Source organism: Betta splendens, chromosome 3, assembly GCF_900634795.4.
Source record: "Betta splendens chromosome 3, fBetSpl5.4, whole genome shotgun sequence".
NCBI lineage: Eukaryota > Metazoa > Chordata > Actinopteri > Anabantiformes > Osphronemidae > Betta > Betta splendens.
In genome coordinates this window covers 5,740,858-5,759,263 of record NC_040883.2, presented here as the reverse complement: position 1 = coordinate 5,759,263, position 18,406 = coordinate 5,740,858, and the positions used below count along the sequence as shown (strand labels likewise).

Sequence of the window (18,406 nt, the reverse complement as noted above, 5' to 3'; positions counted from 1 at the left end):
AATAAATTCTAAAACTTTTTAAAGTCCGGCTTTAAATGGCATTACATATGTAGTGGGGCATGAAAAATTAATACAGTAGAGTCGGGGAAATGTCAAGGGTAATGATCTCCGCTGTAGCTTACCTCCTTAGCTTTCTGTTTCAGTCGAGCTTGCTCTGGGTCCTCTTGCCTGGAGCGACTCTGTGGAGGTAAAGGAAGGGGGGGGGGGGGGGGGGGGACAGACACGGGTTAACAGCTGGTTTAAGAAGCCCCCACCCCACCATCGAGACCCCCCCCCCGCCCCTCATCTGTTGCTGCTGCAGCAAAAAATAGTGCAGAATGGGAGCAGGATACCAAGGTGTCAAGGACATCGTATTTGAATGCAGAGAAGTGCAATGGAGTGGCCCCCGGGGGGCAGTGGCCTTTAAACCCGCTCCAAATCCAGCCCTAAATAAGCCGCTAGAGGGGGATTCTAATCAAAAGAGGTTATTAAAAATTCTGCACAAGCCAGCACACACACACACACACTCTCTCTCTCTCCCACCCTCACACGGGGCAAAGGATACTGGTGAGTATCAGTGACAGAGGCTACACTGTGTCACAGTGAAACAATGTTATCCGTTAGTGTGTGTGTCCCCCTGTGTAACAACACAGCACTTCTATTTTAATCAGCAGCCAAGATCTGGGTGAATGTACGTGTCCCTGGGAATCCTTCACCGCAAATATACATGTACGGTAAACCACTGAAGGGCAGTATGAGCTCATTATAGTGCTGCACTATCTTAAAGCAGCCAATTCTATTAATTTAGACATAATCTACTGTATGCAGTTAAATTGTAACCAGATTAACCAAATGTACCTCTCTTAACTGTGTATGTAAGCACCAAGTCACTCAGATCAGGTGCTGGGCCGCTCCAGCCTCTACGTCTCGTCGCTCCTACGGACGGAGAGCTGCTCCTCCCAGTCTCCCTGCTAATTGGCTTTAAATATATCAGGCGGTTCACGTACTGGTCGGTATCTCAACTATAACTAATGTGTTTGCCCTGCGGTCGGCCGGAGCATCCCTCCAGACTTGAGTCATATTTTAAATGGACGGTGCAGAGGAAAGGGGGGGGGGGGGGGGCTTGTTGCAGTGGAAGGAGGGGGGAGGATGCCAGCAGAGGGGAGTGCTTGGGTTTTCTTATGCGAGGGGTCAAATTAGCAGGCACTTAAACAAGAGCGAGGCGGGCGGAGAGGAGAGGAGGGCGGCGGGCGGATGGGCGGATGGGAGGGGTCGCTAGAGATGGACTGTTTACAAAGGGCAGCGGTGCCACTGGCATGCTTTATATCTCCTCTGTCAGCTGCCCTGCTTTTCCCACTTACAAGAGGGAACGGAGGGCAAAGGAGGACTGGACACTAGACACTGACAAGCTGTGTTGTGTTTGGCTGGAATGTACTAAAATAATAAACAAATGCCATAGTGAGACCCGGCACTGTTCCCCTGCATTTCATCAATGCCTGATGCTCCATATTCCAGGAGTTATTTTGTGATGACATGGTGTATTTTTTTTTCACATCAACCAGTCTTGCCTACTTCTACTTAGCTGGCTGGTTTTCTAATGTTGTCCAGTGTGAGAATTACCAGAGGGCTGTACTTGTTTCATTTAGCTGTGGGTTGTATGTGGAAGGAGTAAAGTTAACTTAAAACTGAATTTTCTGTTGGTATATTCTCCTGAATATTGAGTCCACTGGGTGAACCCTGTTACTCCTTTTGCATTTATTAGATATATATAAATGAGCTTCACACATTTGCATTGCAAATTATCGAGGTAAAACAAACAACCACCGAAGAGTCAATCATCAATAACAAGCGTCACGTAACATCTGCTTTTCACGTATGCGCAGCTGTTATATGTTGTGAATGAAAAGAATATAAGCAACATGTCTTCTGGCTGTGCAACATTACGGGATGCAGAGGCTTATAGTGCGTTCACTGATGCAATCTTCCATGTTGGTGGCTCAATATTGATATAAAGTAAAGAGTGACAATTAAATAGCCCCTTTTTGCTCTGTTTAATTGTCATGTTGGGCATTTATGAGTTCAAACAGTTAACACGCTCTATATTCAAGCCTACATCAGTATGTTTCAGTATCTCTCTATACAAATATGCATGTATATAAAGAGCAGAAGCCCCGGTTTCATGGTATCAGCCAGAGAGTTGGTGGAATGTCTCCCAATCATTAGGCAAAGAAGCGCTTTCCAAACTTCTCCTTGAACTGAAACACCATGGCAACAAGAGCCAAAAAGCCACAGCCATAGCTCTGAGGTGAAGTCAACCTCTCCTCAATGTGGCTCATGCAATCCAAATAGCCCAGAGGAAAGCCTTGCAACTAGAACTTAAATTTGCAAAAGTTCTCCACTAATCCTGTTAATAAAAAGAGAACTAAAAAAAAGATTACGCTGAGCAGCCGCGTGGAACCGGGCACTGACAGAGCGCTGCACTATTTTAACAACGCGCTTTACTGTCGTTTTCTGCTGAGGCTGTGTCTTTTTTCCCGGCCGAGGCCGAGGCTATCTGGTTGCTCCTAAAAGAAAGTAACACATAGGTCATGAGGTCTGGTGGCCAGTCTTCATCAACTGGAGGATTTTCTAATATCCTGCATGGCAGGACTGGAGCATAATAATGCAATTACAAGGGTGAGGTGTGCTGCAATGAGAATCTTTACTGTGGGACATTGGCTCCATTCAAAATTAATTAAATTAACCTAGCTTTCTGCTAATGTTGCACCGTGGGGCATTTTCATTTGCAAAAGAATCTCTCCCTTACTTCTTTGGTCCGTGGTGATCTTTTCAAATTTAAGGTCTTCATTTTACTGATAAACAACTTTCGGGCTTCATGCACAGGACTTGGACCAGAAAAATAAGAACAGATACAGTAGCAGCAACAAGAGTTAAATAAGTGGTTTTATACTTGAAAGGTGAAACAAATGATTTTGCTGGCTCGAGCCTGATGAGTGTGACACACGTAAAACCTGCATTTATTGATAGATGGACAAACACGACACAATGGCTTCGCTGACACTGAGAAATCTAGTCCTTTTTAACTGATGCTCTGCTTCACCTGAGCTGTCAAGGCTTGTGATAGAGGGATGTTTTCCGCCTTGTACGCGGGACTGTGTGGCGGCTGCTTTGTACATGAGGGCTGCGCTCTTCCTCACTGTGTCCAGGGAGGAAAAGCCAGGACAGAGGAGGCCTGGGGCCAGGAGCCTGGGAGGACACGGGGAGGTCACTTCATCCAGCGGTGTCACACTCTAATTCATCTGTCAGGGCCGGTTGCAGGAGCAACATGCACACGTGTACACACGCCGGTACACAAGCGTGTCGCACAAAGAGAAGGCGCACACACTCGCACACACACACGCGCACACACACACACACGCACACGCACACAGAATCAGTGGGCTGATGAGGTGACAATAACTTACTTTAGCGGCTTTCAACAGGATCTCTCTCTCCTGCTCATCCTTCCTCTGCTTCTCGATTCTCTCCAGCTGCTCGAAGAAGCGAAGCTGCGAGCGAACGTCCGCCGACTGCTCGTAGCACTCGTCATCCTGACAAGCACATCAAGAGAGGATCAGTGCCACAGCAATGGCTGAGAAACACTTCTGTGTCTTCACTGAAGTTTGAGAAAGACCTCATACGACTCATGTCCTTATAAAATAATTGTTTGTTTAACACATTTTCCTACATTATGCTGATACAGTTAATGAAGGCTTCATGTGATTCACTGTATCTGTATGCTTGATAAAAAAAGGATGAAACACATTGGTTGGCTAAAACATATTGGTACTGTAATGCACCTCTTACAGGATAAAAGCACATCAGGACTCTATTACAATAGAACTGATATAAAAATTTCACCATTAACTGCATGTCTGGTTGAACCAAGAGTCAAATTTTTAATAACCAGCCTGAATACTTCAACAGATGTGAACTCTTTCCTATTCTATTTACAGAGAGCGGTGCAACAACAGAGCATCATCTACCACTTGGGAAAAGTGAAGTGTAAAAACAACTTTTGTAGGTCATCAAAAGTTAATAGGATAATTGCTTATTTTACATGTTTGTGTGGTGTGTGTGTGTGTGTGTGTGTGTGTGTGTGTGTGTGTGTGTGTGTGTGTGTGTGTGTGTGTGTCTGTGTGTGTGTGTGTGTGTGTGTGTGTGTGTGTGTGTGTGTGTGTGTGTGTGTGTGTGTGTGTGTGTGTGTGTGTGTGCGTTGTTCTCCCCCACATCTCTGTGTGCATGTGTTTCCCTGAGTGGATGAGAGAATCTGGGTGGCACGAAGCACAAAGACACATCAGAGGAGGCTCCTCGCCAGCGCCACTCCACCGCCCCCCCCCCCTCTCTTATCCAACCTCCCTGCTCTTTGTTGCGGCGCTGAGCCTGCACTCTTGCCGTAGCTCCCGCAGCCGAAGCCCGGTTTGCTCTTTAAGGCCTCTTTGTCTTTTGGTCTTTTCTCTCTCTCTTTTTTTTCCGCTGATGTCAACAGAGAACTTCACGCCTCTGTCTCACACACCTCATTTACAAAGCCACAAAAAAGGGGAGAGAATGAACGGGAAGAAGAAACACCAAACAGATGGGGACAGTTGTAGCGATACTCTTCCTCCCACCTCCTCATCCTCCCGTCTTGGCGGATCTCAGGAAAAACACAGTTTCAAAGTTCCCCCCCACTTCCTTCACAATGCCAAGATTTGGGCTTGTAGTCTAGATGGGTTTCCCTTTAATGTACACCAATTAAATGTGGTTATGTAGTTCTATTCAAGGGCTACGGGAGATAAAGTCACCAATAACAAGAAAAGTAGACAGGTGTACACAGACTTTAAACATCTTTTATATCCCAAGTTTTGACTAACTGAAAACTCCGATCTCCCCTGTTTATCAACTTAAGGGCAAAATATTCTTTTATTAACGTGTATGTGTTTATGTCAGCTGGATGCTTGCATTATTGTCTGGGTGTGTGTACAAAAAGAAAAAGAGCATTTGTTTGGATGCCCCAGTGTGTGTGTGTGTGTGTGTGTGTGTGTGCTCGTGTGTGTTCTAGTACATGTTACATATGGTAGCGAGGACCAAGGAAAAGTATTTCGCTATCAGAGTGTAAACATTTTAGACGGTCGCCACAAATACCAAAGGCTGTTTGAAGGTTAGACGTTCTACAAATGAGGTCTGTATTAAACATTCTCTAAATTAACCCACTGCACTAATATTTAACTGCTCTCAACTATAGGGCATAGTAGTGTGGCCTTTCTCCTGCACTAACTATCAATAATTAATGTTAATTTACACAAATACAAAGAAGATGGGTTTTCAATTAAAGGGCAAGTTGCATGACGTGTGCTAATAAAATTGACCCTTGTTATTGATGTTGATGTTTATGTTTAAAGTTAATGAACTCAAACACTGTACAACACATTTTGCTTGTTAAGACATGAGCTTAACATAACTCATATGTTATTGTACGTGCGTGTACATATGTGCTTCCTACCTTGCAGGAGTCCAGCCGCTGCTGTGCGATGGCAGAGACTTTTTCTACCACGGAGCGAAGTCGTGACTGTGTGGCATGCGAGATGAACGTTACCGCCTCCGTGGTGACCTCTGTGACCCCAAACCTTTTTGCTGTGAATTATGAACATAAACACAAGCACATTTAGGACTTAGGATCCAATATTTTCTCTGTGGCACAGTAAAAGGGTTCTGGTTTTGACACTCCTCCTCCTTCACGTGAAGCCACAGCGGGCTCATTAGCACCCAGCGCTCCTTTTTGCTTGTGTCTACTGCCATACTAACAACTTATATTGGTATATAGTACTAATGGAAGGCCACTCACTGACAATACAGCATACATGCACTCACCCATAATGTCTGGATTCATATGTGCAATTAACTTCTGGGACTCATCACATAAAACATAAAAGACGTACTCTAAATTCCAGTAGCTTTACTAGTTAAGCTGTTTTAAGTACGTGAACGATATTGACCATCTCTTTTAGTGGAATAATTTAGTTTCCTTGGAGCAAAACTCTGAAGTCATAACACAAGCGAGGACGACAGACTTCGGTGGGGTTAGTATCTGTTTCCAACTTCCTTTTAAATTATTCCATTAACATAATTTGTTCTCTCTGGCAGCCTTTTAAGTAAACCACACCAGTTATTTAAATCCGCTGAACAATACATATATTCTTCACGCACCCAAGATTAAAAATGCAGGCACGATGTCATAGTCAGGACGTTGACCTTATAATTATAGCGACAATAGATGCTTCAGTGTCACAAGGTCAAAGAAAAAAGGAAGATCGTTCAGTAACAAAAGGTTTAAGAGAAAGAGCTGGGGAGAGACAGATCTAAGCGCAAAAAAAGAGTATGACATATGACAATACAAATCATTGTCATTCACCGGGAATAAGCATATTTGTAAGGTTGATCGCTAATTCAGCCAGTCCTGTAACTCATCTGGACATCGTAGCATTAAAAAGGCAATTTCCTGCTTTTCTGCTTATCACTATCAAAACAACAGACACCAAGGAACCTAATGGTGAGCAACCATCTGCATCAGGGCCTGGTAACTTGACTATTTAGTATAGAACTGGCTGGTATCCATAGCAACAAGGGTCCACCTGAAAAGTAGCGGACAATGAATGTGGGAAAGGTCCTGGATGATGATCAGTTTATCTCTGTAATATCATCAACTGTGAGGAGATTCTTTCATCTCCAAATCCACTCTAAGCAAGTATTTTTTATGCTTTTTTATCAATGTTTTCAACTTTGAGCATCTAATCATAAAAAAGGGTTAGGGTAATATATATATATATATATATATATATATATATATATATATATATATATATATATATATATATATATATATATATATATATATATATATATATATATATATATATATATATATATATATATATATATATATATATATACATAATAGCATGTTCCATTGGAGCACAAACCTAAACAACCTTTGTAACACTCACTGAAAGTGTCCTACTAGGACAGCTGGTATCCTAGTTTCCGACGTGATGTGACCTGCACATCACAATCCCTGTTATTTACGCCATCAACCCATTTCACATGCATGTACCTTTAAAGGTACCAGTGGACTATCATTACTTTGAGGAGATTTTCTAGAGACCTCCTGCTGTGCCTGTGTTCTCATTTCTTCGATGGAGGGGGGGGGCACGGTGTTGTTTTGCAAATTCACTACCCCCAGCCTCAAGGACAAGCCCAAAGAAAGGAGACGGAGAGAGGTTCGGGAGAGGATGGCGGCACAAGTGTTTGTTTGGAGGGGATAAATAAAATAGGAGAGGAAATGAGACACGAAGAGACATAAAGAGGAAAATAAGGGAGGAGATAGAAGGAGGCAGACAACATCCCCTCCTAATCAGTATTCAAAAATAAAGAGAGGAAAAGAAATAAAAAGGTGGAATCAGGATGTGACCACTGGCTTAAACGCATAAAAAAGTTAAGATGCAGAGGCAAGTGAACTATTATCTCTTCTACGACTGACTACCTTGGCGAATCGAAACCCTAGAGGCCCCGGAACCCCTTCTGCCTGTGGGGCTAACGGAGGACAATAAAGGTCATAGTGAAGCTGTAGAGGGACGTTTAATGGTGAATGGGAACACAGGGCAGAGCGGAACGTGGTGCTTGTAGTGTAAAGAGAAACAAGCGAGGCTTTCTGATTGAGTGGAGCTGGCAGGCCGGGAGAACCTCCCTCGGACTGCTGTCAGCTGGGAGCGTGGACGGGCCAATCACTGACACAACAAAGCTGCACAAGTGCCACTTCCTCAGCAGGGGGCGTCCTAGCCTCCTGCCCTGCATCACGCTGCGTGCCCCCCCCTTGAGGATAGATTTATATATTTAAACAAGCCCTCTGCCTCAAGGTGACGGGATAACAACCACGCCAAGAGTCCACGTAACGATACATGACCTCAGGGCCCCTGTGCAACACTAAAGATACTTTAATTGAGATAAACCAAGTTGAGAGCGCCAGACTCCCCATCACGTGGAATTACGCGGCGCGGTTTTGATCTGATGCACAGGAGCAAGATGCTCGGCGGTTTTATCTGGAGTAATAACGCTCATTATGTGGTTTCACAGGTTCCACTGTGCAGCGAGAGACTAAAGTATGTTTCAAGCAACAATATTGACTGCCTGTAGCCATAACAGGTAATGAAGACACTATCACTCTTGTGATGCTGCAAACAAACCAAGACCTCTCTGCCTGTATCGATTAGCACATGCAATACTGTGCGCTATCAGAGTGTCAGGATCCACTAAAAAGAGAATCAAAATCTCACTGCCAAGTCTCATTCCTCTAAACTCTGTTACTTTAGTCCAGAGGACAATCTGACAGCCAGCCTTCAAAAGACAAACCCATGAAGTATTTATGTGTGTGCCTGGGGTCCAGTGAGTTCAGACAGCCACTGAAGAATTCATTAAAAGAGGTGAAAGAATTGTTAAGCGTATCAAATTTAAACTGAGGCCAAACAAGAGAAAGCTCAGCCTGAACCACTCACGGAGACAACATCAATTCTGTCTTTAGTGATGACACCATTAATACAGAAACAACTCGTTTCGAGCGCAAAAGGCAACAAATAGTGATTTCATCATCACTACAAAGCTATAGCTGTTTTCTTCCAAGGAGAACAGTAAATTGGTACAACACAAATGGTTTTCCTGCGTCTATAAGAACTACTTGTTTTCTGAGAGGCACCTAATATAGCATCCTTTAACTGGTCGACTGTGGTCCAGCACTTAGCCGTGTGTTTACTCTGAATAGACGACAAGTGATCCTAAAACATCAAAGGAGACAAAGGGACTCCTCTGTTTATTCTGTCTGAACTCTGGACGACTACCTGACTGCACCAAGCTATTCTCTCGCTTGGTGAAAGTGGGGCGAGAGGCCTTCAAGCCTGCTCTGCAGTGAAATGTGGTGGAGCAGTGACCCTTTATTGTGTGCACGTTATCATGAAGAATGACACTGATGTTTACTCTTTGAAGGATAACAAAGAAAAAAGAAATCTTCAGCCAGTCTTTAGGTCACCCATGATCTGTGCAGTCAATGACCTAAGGCAAAACATCCAAGTTGGTCCAAAACTTATAAAGGACACAAAACTCACAAAGATTTTTATAGTGAGGTAGTAAAAGAATAGACTAAGAGCCTTTAGACGAGTGTCACCTGTTTAGAAGCTTCCAGGTGAGCTTACGCATTGATCGTACCTGTTTCCAGAATCCGTCGGTGGAGCAGTCCCGGGTGGAGAAAGGCCTCATCTTTGCACGAGCGGATCTGCGTCCCCACCAGCTCTGAGTTCGTAGCGAGTATTCTTGCGCTTTCCTCATTCAGGTTCACCCCGGCCATGGAGGCCACATCGTTGATGTCATCATCGTCCCTTCAACACAAGAAACAGAGCAGCATATTAGCGAAACACGGTGATAATTTTTTAAATAAAAAGCCAAAGCATGGACCTTTACATATAAAAAATGTTGTTTTGGCCAGAAGAAAGGGTTTTGTGCACAAGTCCATGTTGGTATTTATGCCCGATCATTACCCAAGCACATTCTTATACAGACTACTGGTATTGCTTTTCTTTCATGAATATTTTCTTGAATTAACTTATGCATTCATTTCGTTCCATTGAGTTATACTTTGCCCATAATGGCATAGAATTCTCATTCCAGGAACTATTTGTGTCAGCAGCAGTGGCGGCAGGGAGATGAAGAGCATTTGGATGCAGTTTAGCTGGGTAAAGATGCTCCTGAGGATTGGCACTGAGCTTTGATGAATCTGGCTATACACTGCATTGTAAACAAACTCCGCTTTGCCACTTATTTCTATATTTATATATTTCTGCGATGTACTGGTCATTTCTCACAGGCATAGCGCTGACTTCACGCAGTTTACATTTTGCTGCATATTAACACAGACGTAGAAACGCATAAATATGCAGAGACTGCATTTGGGTCATTATATTTGCATCCTTGAAAGGCAGCGAGTTTCTTTGTGAGTTGTTGCGAAGACAAATTCCTGCACAATTATTGTACTTGGAAAGTCGCAACGGTGATTCTGGCCTGAATTAGCCGAGTGTTGACGTGTTGTGCTTTCAGGGACTGGCCCAGAGCAACCGCTGCATTCTTACGACGGGGGGAACATGAAACCACAGAACACACACAGAGTGGCCTCTTGCCACTCCCTGGCTCATGTCCACAGACACTGACGCCCGCGCCACCGTACGACAGAACCACGATCTCGCATGATGCGGCCCTTTCGCGTGTGCCCCGTGTGGACCCCTCGTTCCTTCGGACGCCTGGCGCCGCCGGTCAGCTCCACCCCACCGAGGCCTTCCCGCTCCTCGGCGCGGCCGCAGAGAGCCGATATGAAACTTGACATCGCGGTGGGAGGTTGACAAAGATGATTAGACCAGATTAGCGCTCCCTGAACCTCGCACACCTCCAACTTCCCCCTTTTCTTCCTCTCCTCTAGCACTCAGTCTAATTATGCCAGCAAAGGAGAGAATCCAGGCAACAACACAAGCATGGATACATAGGATTATACCCAGCGCTGCACCTCGGGCTGTGCACCTTCTTTCATCATGTCCTCATGGATAACTTGACCTGTCCTAAATGGAAACATGCCTAAGGACATGCTCACTTGTGTAAGGAACACTGTTAGTTTCACAGTTTAAAACGGACTATGTGGCTAATGTACATGAGTAAGAAGCTGTTTAACATGAGTGTATGAATGCCACAACACACTATTTGTCCCAGACTTGTGTTTGATTACATTTGCTCATAAGATTTTATACTTTTTGATCAAAGCTGCACATACACACACCACACATTACTATTCTAACAAGCAAATGTTATATTATATGGCCACTAATGACCCTATTATATAAAAACAACTCGGCTCCAGAAACTTAGCCAAACTATAATATAAGAATGAGGAATACAGAGACAAGTACTCTTCTTTTGCACAACATAAGTATTGATGCATAAAACAACAACCAGTCTGTCATAACATGGATATGACGGTATGAGTAATGTGTCTTCTTTTGTCTTGGCTTATTTGCTGGGAAAATCAAACAGGAACGTCAAATACAAGTCTGACATTAAATACGGGGGAGCCAAATATGAAATGCTAAGTATTCTCCGCTATATCTCTGCACTAATAAAGCAGCCATGTAATTAGCTTCCACAGAAGATTCAGAGCAGCCTCTCAGTTATTGGTTCGGGTTTGCTCGGGGACACGGAGCCAGCGGTCACATGAATACATATGCATGTCTTTTCCATATCAAGTCTGTGTTTCAGCGAGGGGCACGCCATAGGTGGTAGGAGGACTGCGCTTGCCATTTAAAGGTTGTGCATGTGTAGCCAGATGGGGGTGCATTCAAAACCCCCACCCCTCTTTGACCACCCCCATCTCTGTGATTAAAGGTCTCTATGCGTAAGCAGGGGGCCCTGAGTGATCCCTGTGACTAACACCCAGGCCTCGCAGGTCTGCTGCAGCCACACTGACAGACATGGACCACTGGAGATTTATTTTCACAAAGCAGCCTGGGGTTTAATGGACAGGTGAGGGGATGTGTGTTCATGGCCCGAACAGTAGACAGCACTGGTGTCACTGAAGGTGGCATGAGAGGAGACAATAAACCCAGCAACGACCTGGAGAGTGCTAGAAACGTAATAAGAAGCTCATTAATTCGACGGAACACAAGTGAGGTATCCCCATGAAGGCCCATGACAGAAAGCCTTGGTTTGATCTAACCTCAATAACCTTAATAAAATGATGTTAGAGTTCTAGTTTTTATAGTTTTCCTGACCAAAATTTTCTTTTAGGCTTTCAAGCTTTTTTCTTCATGGATTCTGGATCATCCTGACTCTGGCGCAGCACCCAATCAGAAGATAATCTAATCTAGTGACTGCCGTGCTTCCAAGCATCAACAATTTTTGGGAGGTCACTTTCAAGTCTTAATTGAGTCATTTTTATTTGTAAAGCCCCCTTTTTTAACAAAACAGACACAACACACAACGATTCACAAAGCAACAATGGATGTAACTACAAATACAGGATGAAATCATTCTGCCAGTAAATTATAGAAGAGGGCTTGTGTGTTTTCCAGTCCAATGTGTTCGTGTGTGCAGATGTGTGTCGATTGTTAGGACAGGGTTGGATTTAAGAGGCTGAGGCTGAGCTCGGAGGTTGGCAGAGGGCTGAAGGCCTTGGCTGGCTCGCCTGTGATTGCAGCGGATGTCGAGTGTTTACAGAGAGATGAGCATGGGAGGAGGAGGGGGGGTGCACAGAGACAGCTGCTTTCACTCTGCACTGTAAACTACACACACATGCACATATCGACACGAGCACTTACACAGAAGGCTGGAGCTGTACTGGAAACCCCACAAGCCCTGCAGTGTGTGTTTGTGTGTTTGCACTGCAGCTGGACCGCTGGGACCAGTGGCTCAGAGTGACAGGCACACACTTGAGCCGAACACGATACCGGCTGGGTGGGTGGGAATGGGTGGATTCTCACTGACCAGTCCAGCCACTAAATGTTTTCCTATTTTCTAGCTTTCCATCACACACATTTGTTTTTATTGAAGTACTTTTACACATTATACTCTAAAGGAATAGTTTAAAGACCAAAGTGTCTCTTGATGACTATGTTTGCACAGAATTAACCAGGTAGTAACGTGGCTAATGAAAACGTGCACCAGGGTCCCTGTTTGCATGGCAGCGAAATACGTGTCTTCCTAATTCCCTAAAACAATTACAGGTTTTATTTACACTTCACAGCATTAACTAACTTGATGAGGCTCTGAACAAATCCTTGCTGGACATGTTACTTTTATGTAATTTCCTCTAAAACACGCTAAAGATGTCTGGTTGCAAGCGAGGTTAAATGTTTAAGTAACTGTATCCAAGAACTGTTAACAAATTATACTTTCTTTAAAGTCTTCATAACTTTGTTACTAAAGGCTGCATGTAATTTGTTGTATTGTTGTATTGTCTGTGTTACAGTGAGGTATTAGTACTAATATTTGCAGCTGAGCTAATTTAGCTTTTCTGAATCTGATTTACAAAATACATATAAATAAACAGCGCATGGAACCCGCAAAAGTGAGAGGTTTCAGACTCCAGTAACTCAGCGAAAGAGTGGCACGCTATTCTCAACAGAATGAGAAAAATCTAATTTAACACTGGCTGCAGAAGGAAGAAACACACAGCGAGAGACGGGAGACGAACAAAACTTCAGCAACATCGCAAATCAGTCTAAAATCGAACTCAGCAACCTCTGAAATGTGAGCAACGGATGTTTAGCCAATACATACTATCATAGTACTATATACATACTAATAATAAAAAGTAAAATAACATCTGCATGTTGAGGTAAATAAATGGATAAGTAAAACAGTGGTGGGAACAGATAGTTTGCAGCTTGTTTAACACACAAGTGCAGATCAGGTACACGACAAAGTATCGGTGACACGCTTCCTCTGTGACAGTGATGCCGTGCCTTATTGGGCATATGTTGAATTCAGTGAGTTTGTGTGTGGGGGGCCACTGTGATCACCGCCGGGGAAAAAAGGTTGTCAGTAACAAGCGGGCCTGACAGCTTAATTACCAACGCAACTAAAGATTTATTGGTTTATCAATCAGAGCCCCGGGCTCTGCCTTTCCCCCCGGGAGACAGGGGCCATTACCATGAACCCGCTGGCCCATGTGACCCAGACTCTTCCAGCACCAGCCCGGTCACACCGGGGCAAGCCTAAACCCCGGCTGCCGTCGATACGTGCACAACCACACATTTGGAACGCACACATAAACAAGTGGAATTATTCTTAGACTCTTTGAATATACACATATGTTCGCGTTCAACCAAGCAGGGACGTAAACACAAACCCAGGCATACATGCAACCATATACATGCGTCGTAGAATTTACAGGCTGCACACACACACACACACACACACACACACAAACAACAACAAAAAAAAAAACACACAAAGACGCACACAAAACATGGACCACAAAGGCCAGCATGTGGGCGATGAACCCTTTTATGTTTTGAGACAAAAGCCCAGCTGAAGCAAAGACAAGACCAGAGAGAGAGCGAGAGCAACGCTGCGGGCTGAATACCGTATGTCTGACTAAACCAAAAGGTATTTTCAGAACCGTGTCCAGATATTCCAACCATCTGGACACAATTACCTTATTTCTAAATTGAGATTTGGCTAATTTCTAATCCTGTCAATGACTTGTGACACTGACAGGGAGGGAGGGCGACGGTGAGGGTGAGCTATTGTCTGGTGGTGTGTTGCTATTTGGTGGGCGCTGAGGGATAGGACCACCGATCAACCAGTCGGCCAGGCAGGCAGCCAGGTGGCCAGGCAAGCAACCAGGATAAACACTCATAGTCTTTGCTGAGAGTGTAGCCTGTAGTCACGAAGAGGCTTTTTAGGGAAATGCTGCCCCCATGTGACGGCAGCTGGGAACAACAGGCGCTCTGGTGTCTCATCTCCTGCAGAGGGGGAGTTATACCTGAAAGAACCTCCTCCAGGGTCGTTGAGCTTGTTTTTCTGATTCCCAGAGATCTGAACAGCCAGGCCCATGGGACTTTTGCCTGTTTGGATGATGGCACCCTTCCCCATTGTTCCTGTAAGGAAAGGGAAGAAAGCACAAAGAAGAAACGCTGAACATAACCGGAAAGAAGTAATGTTATCATTGAAGTGTCCCTTTCTATCTGCGTCAAAAATCCTCCTCTCTAACGACTACCTTCATCTGTCTCTGTCTTCCTCGCAGGGGTAGATGGAGAGGGGGTGGGGGAGCGGTACTGTCGCTCTCCCCAGGTTGGTGCGGAGAGCGTCGCTCTGTCAATATCACTGCACTTCACCGGTTCTTCTTACACTCCTAAACCGCATCCTGCTCCAAGACACGTTTTCCAGAGAGGCACAAGTACTGCCAGAGTGAATTTAAACTTGATTTTAACAGGCATGTTCCTAGCCAAGAGGCACAGAAAAGTATTTTTAGAACTATCCCCGCATTCCAATTTATGGGCATAAAACAACCTACAGATCTTCCACTGCGGGCAATCTCGAGGAAGGGGGCAGATCAAATTTGTATGCACCTCCGATCGCACACAGGCAAAAACAGGTACAAACACATACACACATTTCGCACAGCACCTGAGAGCACAGAGCTCTCTGAGGGGAGCGTAACGCCGGCTTGGTGTTGGGGCGATATTTGTGGGCTTCTGTGGGAAGAGTGTTTGTGAATCAGTGTGAGTAAGCAGTAGCTCAAATGTTTGAGAAGGCTTTATAACCAGGCAGGAAAAAACACCTGTTCTCTCTGTGGCTCCTGCCTGTTTACACATCCCAGAGCCTGCTGAGAGAACATTTAGAGTTCCACTAATAGCTGTCTTATGTTTAAGCTATTTTGCTGGCTCATGGGTTGAAATGTCTTTGACTGTCTGTCTTCCAGTGCACTCGCTGAGAGACATGAGACCCGATTCCAGAAACATTAGGACAGTGTGAGTCAGGGGGGCTTCAATCGCAAACAGCTGGGAAAGGGCTTCAGACTTCCTACCTTGTGCTCTGACAGACTGCGTGATCACCACGGGCATTCGGACCTGACCACCAACAGCACCTGGTGTCTTGATGCCCTGAGGAAGCGAAAAACAAAGAATGTGCTTTACTGATGCATTTCAAACAATGAAACACAATGAATGTAGGGGGTAGATATTAAAGTCTCAATCTGCATGTCTGCAACACCATTTTATTACTGCGCTATGCCCAACAAACACGTCAAACACTAAAACGATAGCTTATTTCAGCCATAGCCGGGTGCAAGAAATGATCCAAACAGAAACTAGCCAGGAGCCACTTGAGTTTACTGATTTCTACTGTAAAATATTAAAATGTCTGCAGTGGTAATGCAGGGCAGACATAAAATAAATACAAGGAAGACGGATTCTATAGGCTCTCTTAACCCTTCACTGAGAATGTGGAGATCAATTTAAATGCATGAGGAGGATGGACTCCTGTCGCTGTACATGACCTACATTTGCTTGTATTTCCAGATAAGACAAAAGCAATAAGAAGTCAAGGCCATGTTGAAAAAGTAGTTCAAGTGAAGAAGTGGTAGAAGAAGAAGAAGAAGAAGAAGGAGCAAGGGGGGTGGATGGGCTGGGCCATTAGAGTCACTTCCTTCCTCGGTAGCAGCCACGGGCCGGGCCTCAGGCTCAGTCATCCATTCCCACCAGTTTGCTTCTTGCTGCATATTTTTTAGCCTTGTTTTCTATTCCCTGACACATGCTATATTACTGTTCAAGCTACTGAAAAAAAAGACAGAGGCCATTTTTCCCAGAGATCCACTGCAGGGGAGGGGAGGGGAAAATGCATTCAGCTCAGGCAGAGATACAGTAGCAAGCACCTCTGGCCAACCAGCGACACAGTTAAGAGAGGAGGAAAAAGTCAGGTTGAAACTTGGGAAACCAGGGAAAAGACTAAAAGCAGATCTCCAACCTTCTCCTGCCTCGATCTACAATCATCATTCTAATACCTAAGTGGGTTTATATCATGCATTCATCTAGTGACAACTTGTTTACACACATACTGTACATATGGAAGCTAATGAGGTTTTATATTTTTCTTTGCTGGCTTTCCATGATTTCTGATAGTTTTGTACTGATAGAACTTGATTGACAAACACACCATATGCAATAAAGCTATACAACAGTGTGTTTATACACACTGGCGCAGTGAAGAATGCAGAGCTGTGGAGTGATGTGTCCCAGTTAATACTCGCCACTCATTCACTGTTTCACCAAGTCTATTCGCCTCATATCCTGCATCATCTGCCCTGAGGGAGGTTAAGGTCCAATAAGTTCCATTACTGGTTGCGTTTTTGTTTGGTTTTGGTTTTAAAATTATATAAAATACAAACAACACTTTAAACTTATAACCTTTTTTCGAATTTTCCATCCTAAATGTATAATTTAATTTAAAATGTTGCTATAATTTATATCACAAAAACAATCACCAGTTACATTTGGACAATTTTGCAAATCACTAAGAAACATGTGTAGCGGTGTGAGTTATGTGTATAGAAGAAGCCTTGAAGAACGGAACTCTAACTCTAATGTACTGTACAGTGAGACTCCCAGAAATGTTTCCTGTGCTGCTGTAGTTAGAGCAGATTTTTAGCCTAATTCAACTAGCTGTCTAGTTTCAGATTGTTGAGGTGCCAGAGGCAATCATTTACTAATGTTTTGTGTGATAGCTCATGTTGGTGCTGTGTGTGTGCGCGCATGTGTGTGTGTGTGAGACCAGAGGCATGTTCTGGACATAGACTGCGGCCGCCACATTGCTTTAAAATTGACCCAGGGGCTGACCTAGTTACCTCGCTTCACCCTCCAACGGTTAACGGGCAGAGAGAGGGAGTGAGACGGCAGAGTAATGCAAGAGCGGAATACAGTGAGCGAGAGGAACCGATGGGAAGAAATGGGAATAGAGCAGAGGGGGAGAAAATATAAGAAACACAAAAGGAAAGTTGGAGAAAGAGCTACGATGGAGAACTGTGACAAAAAAAGAGGAGGAAAAGTAAGAGAAAGACAGAGAGAAAATGCATGCGAGACAGAGAAGCCTCTAGCTTGCCCACCCCTCAGCATGGACCAAAACTATGTGATTCTGACCTGGTTTGACCCGTCCACATTGCATGATTTCATGATGTTGGGCGTTTGTGTGCATACTGTACACTCATGGTAATGTGCCCCAGCTGCGAGATGATGAGCGGCTTTCGTGTCCGGGGCTGGACCCTGCAGGTTACCTGGCCCAGCCTCAGCTGTGTTCCCGCTATCGCTAGCTCACAATCTGTGGGTGCCACTAACGATCACAGTAGATGTACAACACTGAGGAAGAAGAGTGCGTAAGACAGATGGCGTCCATTAAATGCAGCTGGATGTTGAGACGCGTTTTCCAATAAGAGTGCAATGCTTGAAACTGTCTGATGATGCACCTAAAGGAAGTTAAGCTCTTATGCCATTAGAGCATTTTAATTATCATTCTAATGTTGTAATAACTTTGTGTTCATTCCATTTTGTTCCATAGTTCATTCATCTCACCGTAGTAGATCAGGTCTGTGGAGGGCAGGGATGGGCAGGGGGTAATAGATACTACCCCTAGGTTTTCAAATCAAGAGAATTCACAAAGGCAGCAGCAAGGTTTTTAGACTATTTCTTGCATTGAAACATATCATATACTGTATCAATAAAGCTCAAACCCCATTTTCCTAAAATAGAAAAATTCAAAAAATCATGTGTGTAATAATAACACATTTTGCAGAAGTTTTATTCATAAAGCAGTATTCATATATAGATTTATG

At 44.2% G+C, this 18,406-nt stretch overlaps 1 protein-coding gene across 7 annotated transcripts in view; it reads right to left on the bottom strand.

Annotated features, from left to right (window-relative positions):
- Positions 1–18,406, bottom strand: part of LOC114851871 (transcription initiation factor TFIID subunit 4-like) — a 60,772-nt gene that overhangs the window by 30,532 nt on the left and 11,834 nt on the right. For 5 of the 7 annotated variants that reach the window (XR_003785262.3, XM_029143718.3, XM_055507283.1 and 2 more), the window contains 6 exons: positions 15,611–15,686; positions 14,567–14,681; positions 9,250–9,419; positions 5,501–5,631; positions 3,444–3,569; positions 123–179 (listed from right to left, as the gene is read on the bottom strand). Coding sequence is in view for 5 of the 7 variants with exons in the window: in XM_029143718.3 (XP_028999551.1) it covers positions 123–179; positions 3,444–3,569; positions 5,501–5,631; positions 9,250–9,419; positions 14,567–14,681; positions 15,611–15,686 (675 nt within the window). In the remaining 2 variants the exon portion in view is untranslated. The remainder of the gene's footprint in view (positions 1–122; positions 180–3,443; positions 3,570–5,500; positions 5,632–9,249; positions 9,420–14,566; positions 14,682–15,610; positions 15,687–18,406) is intronic. The other 2 variants (XR_008694149.1, XM_029143719.3) reach the window with 1 other exon arrangement.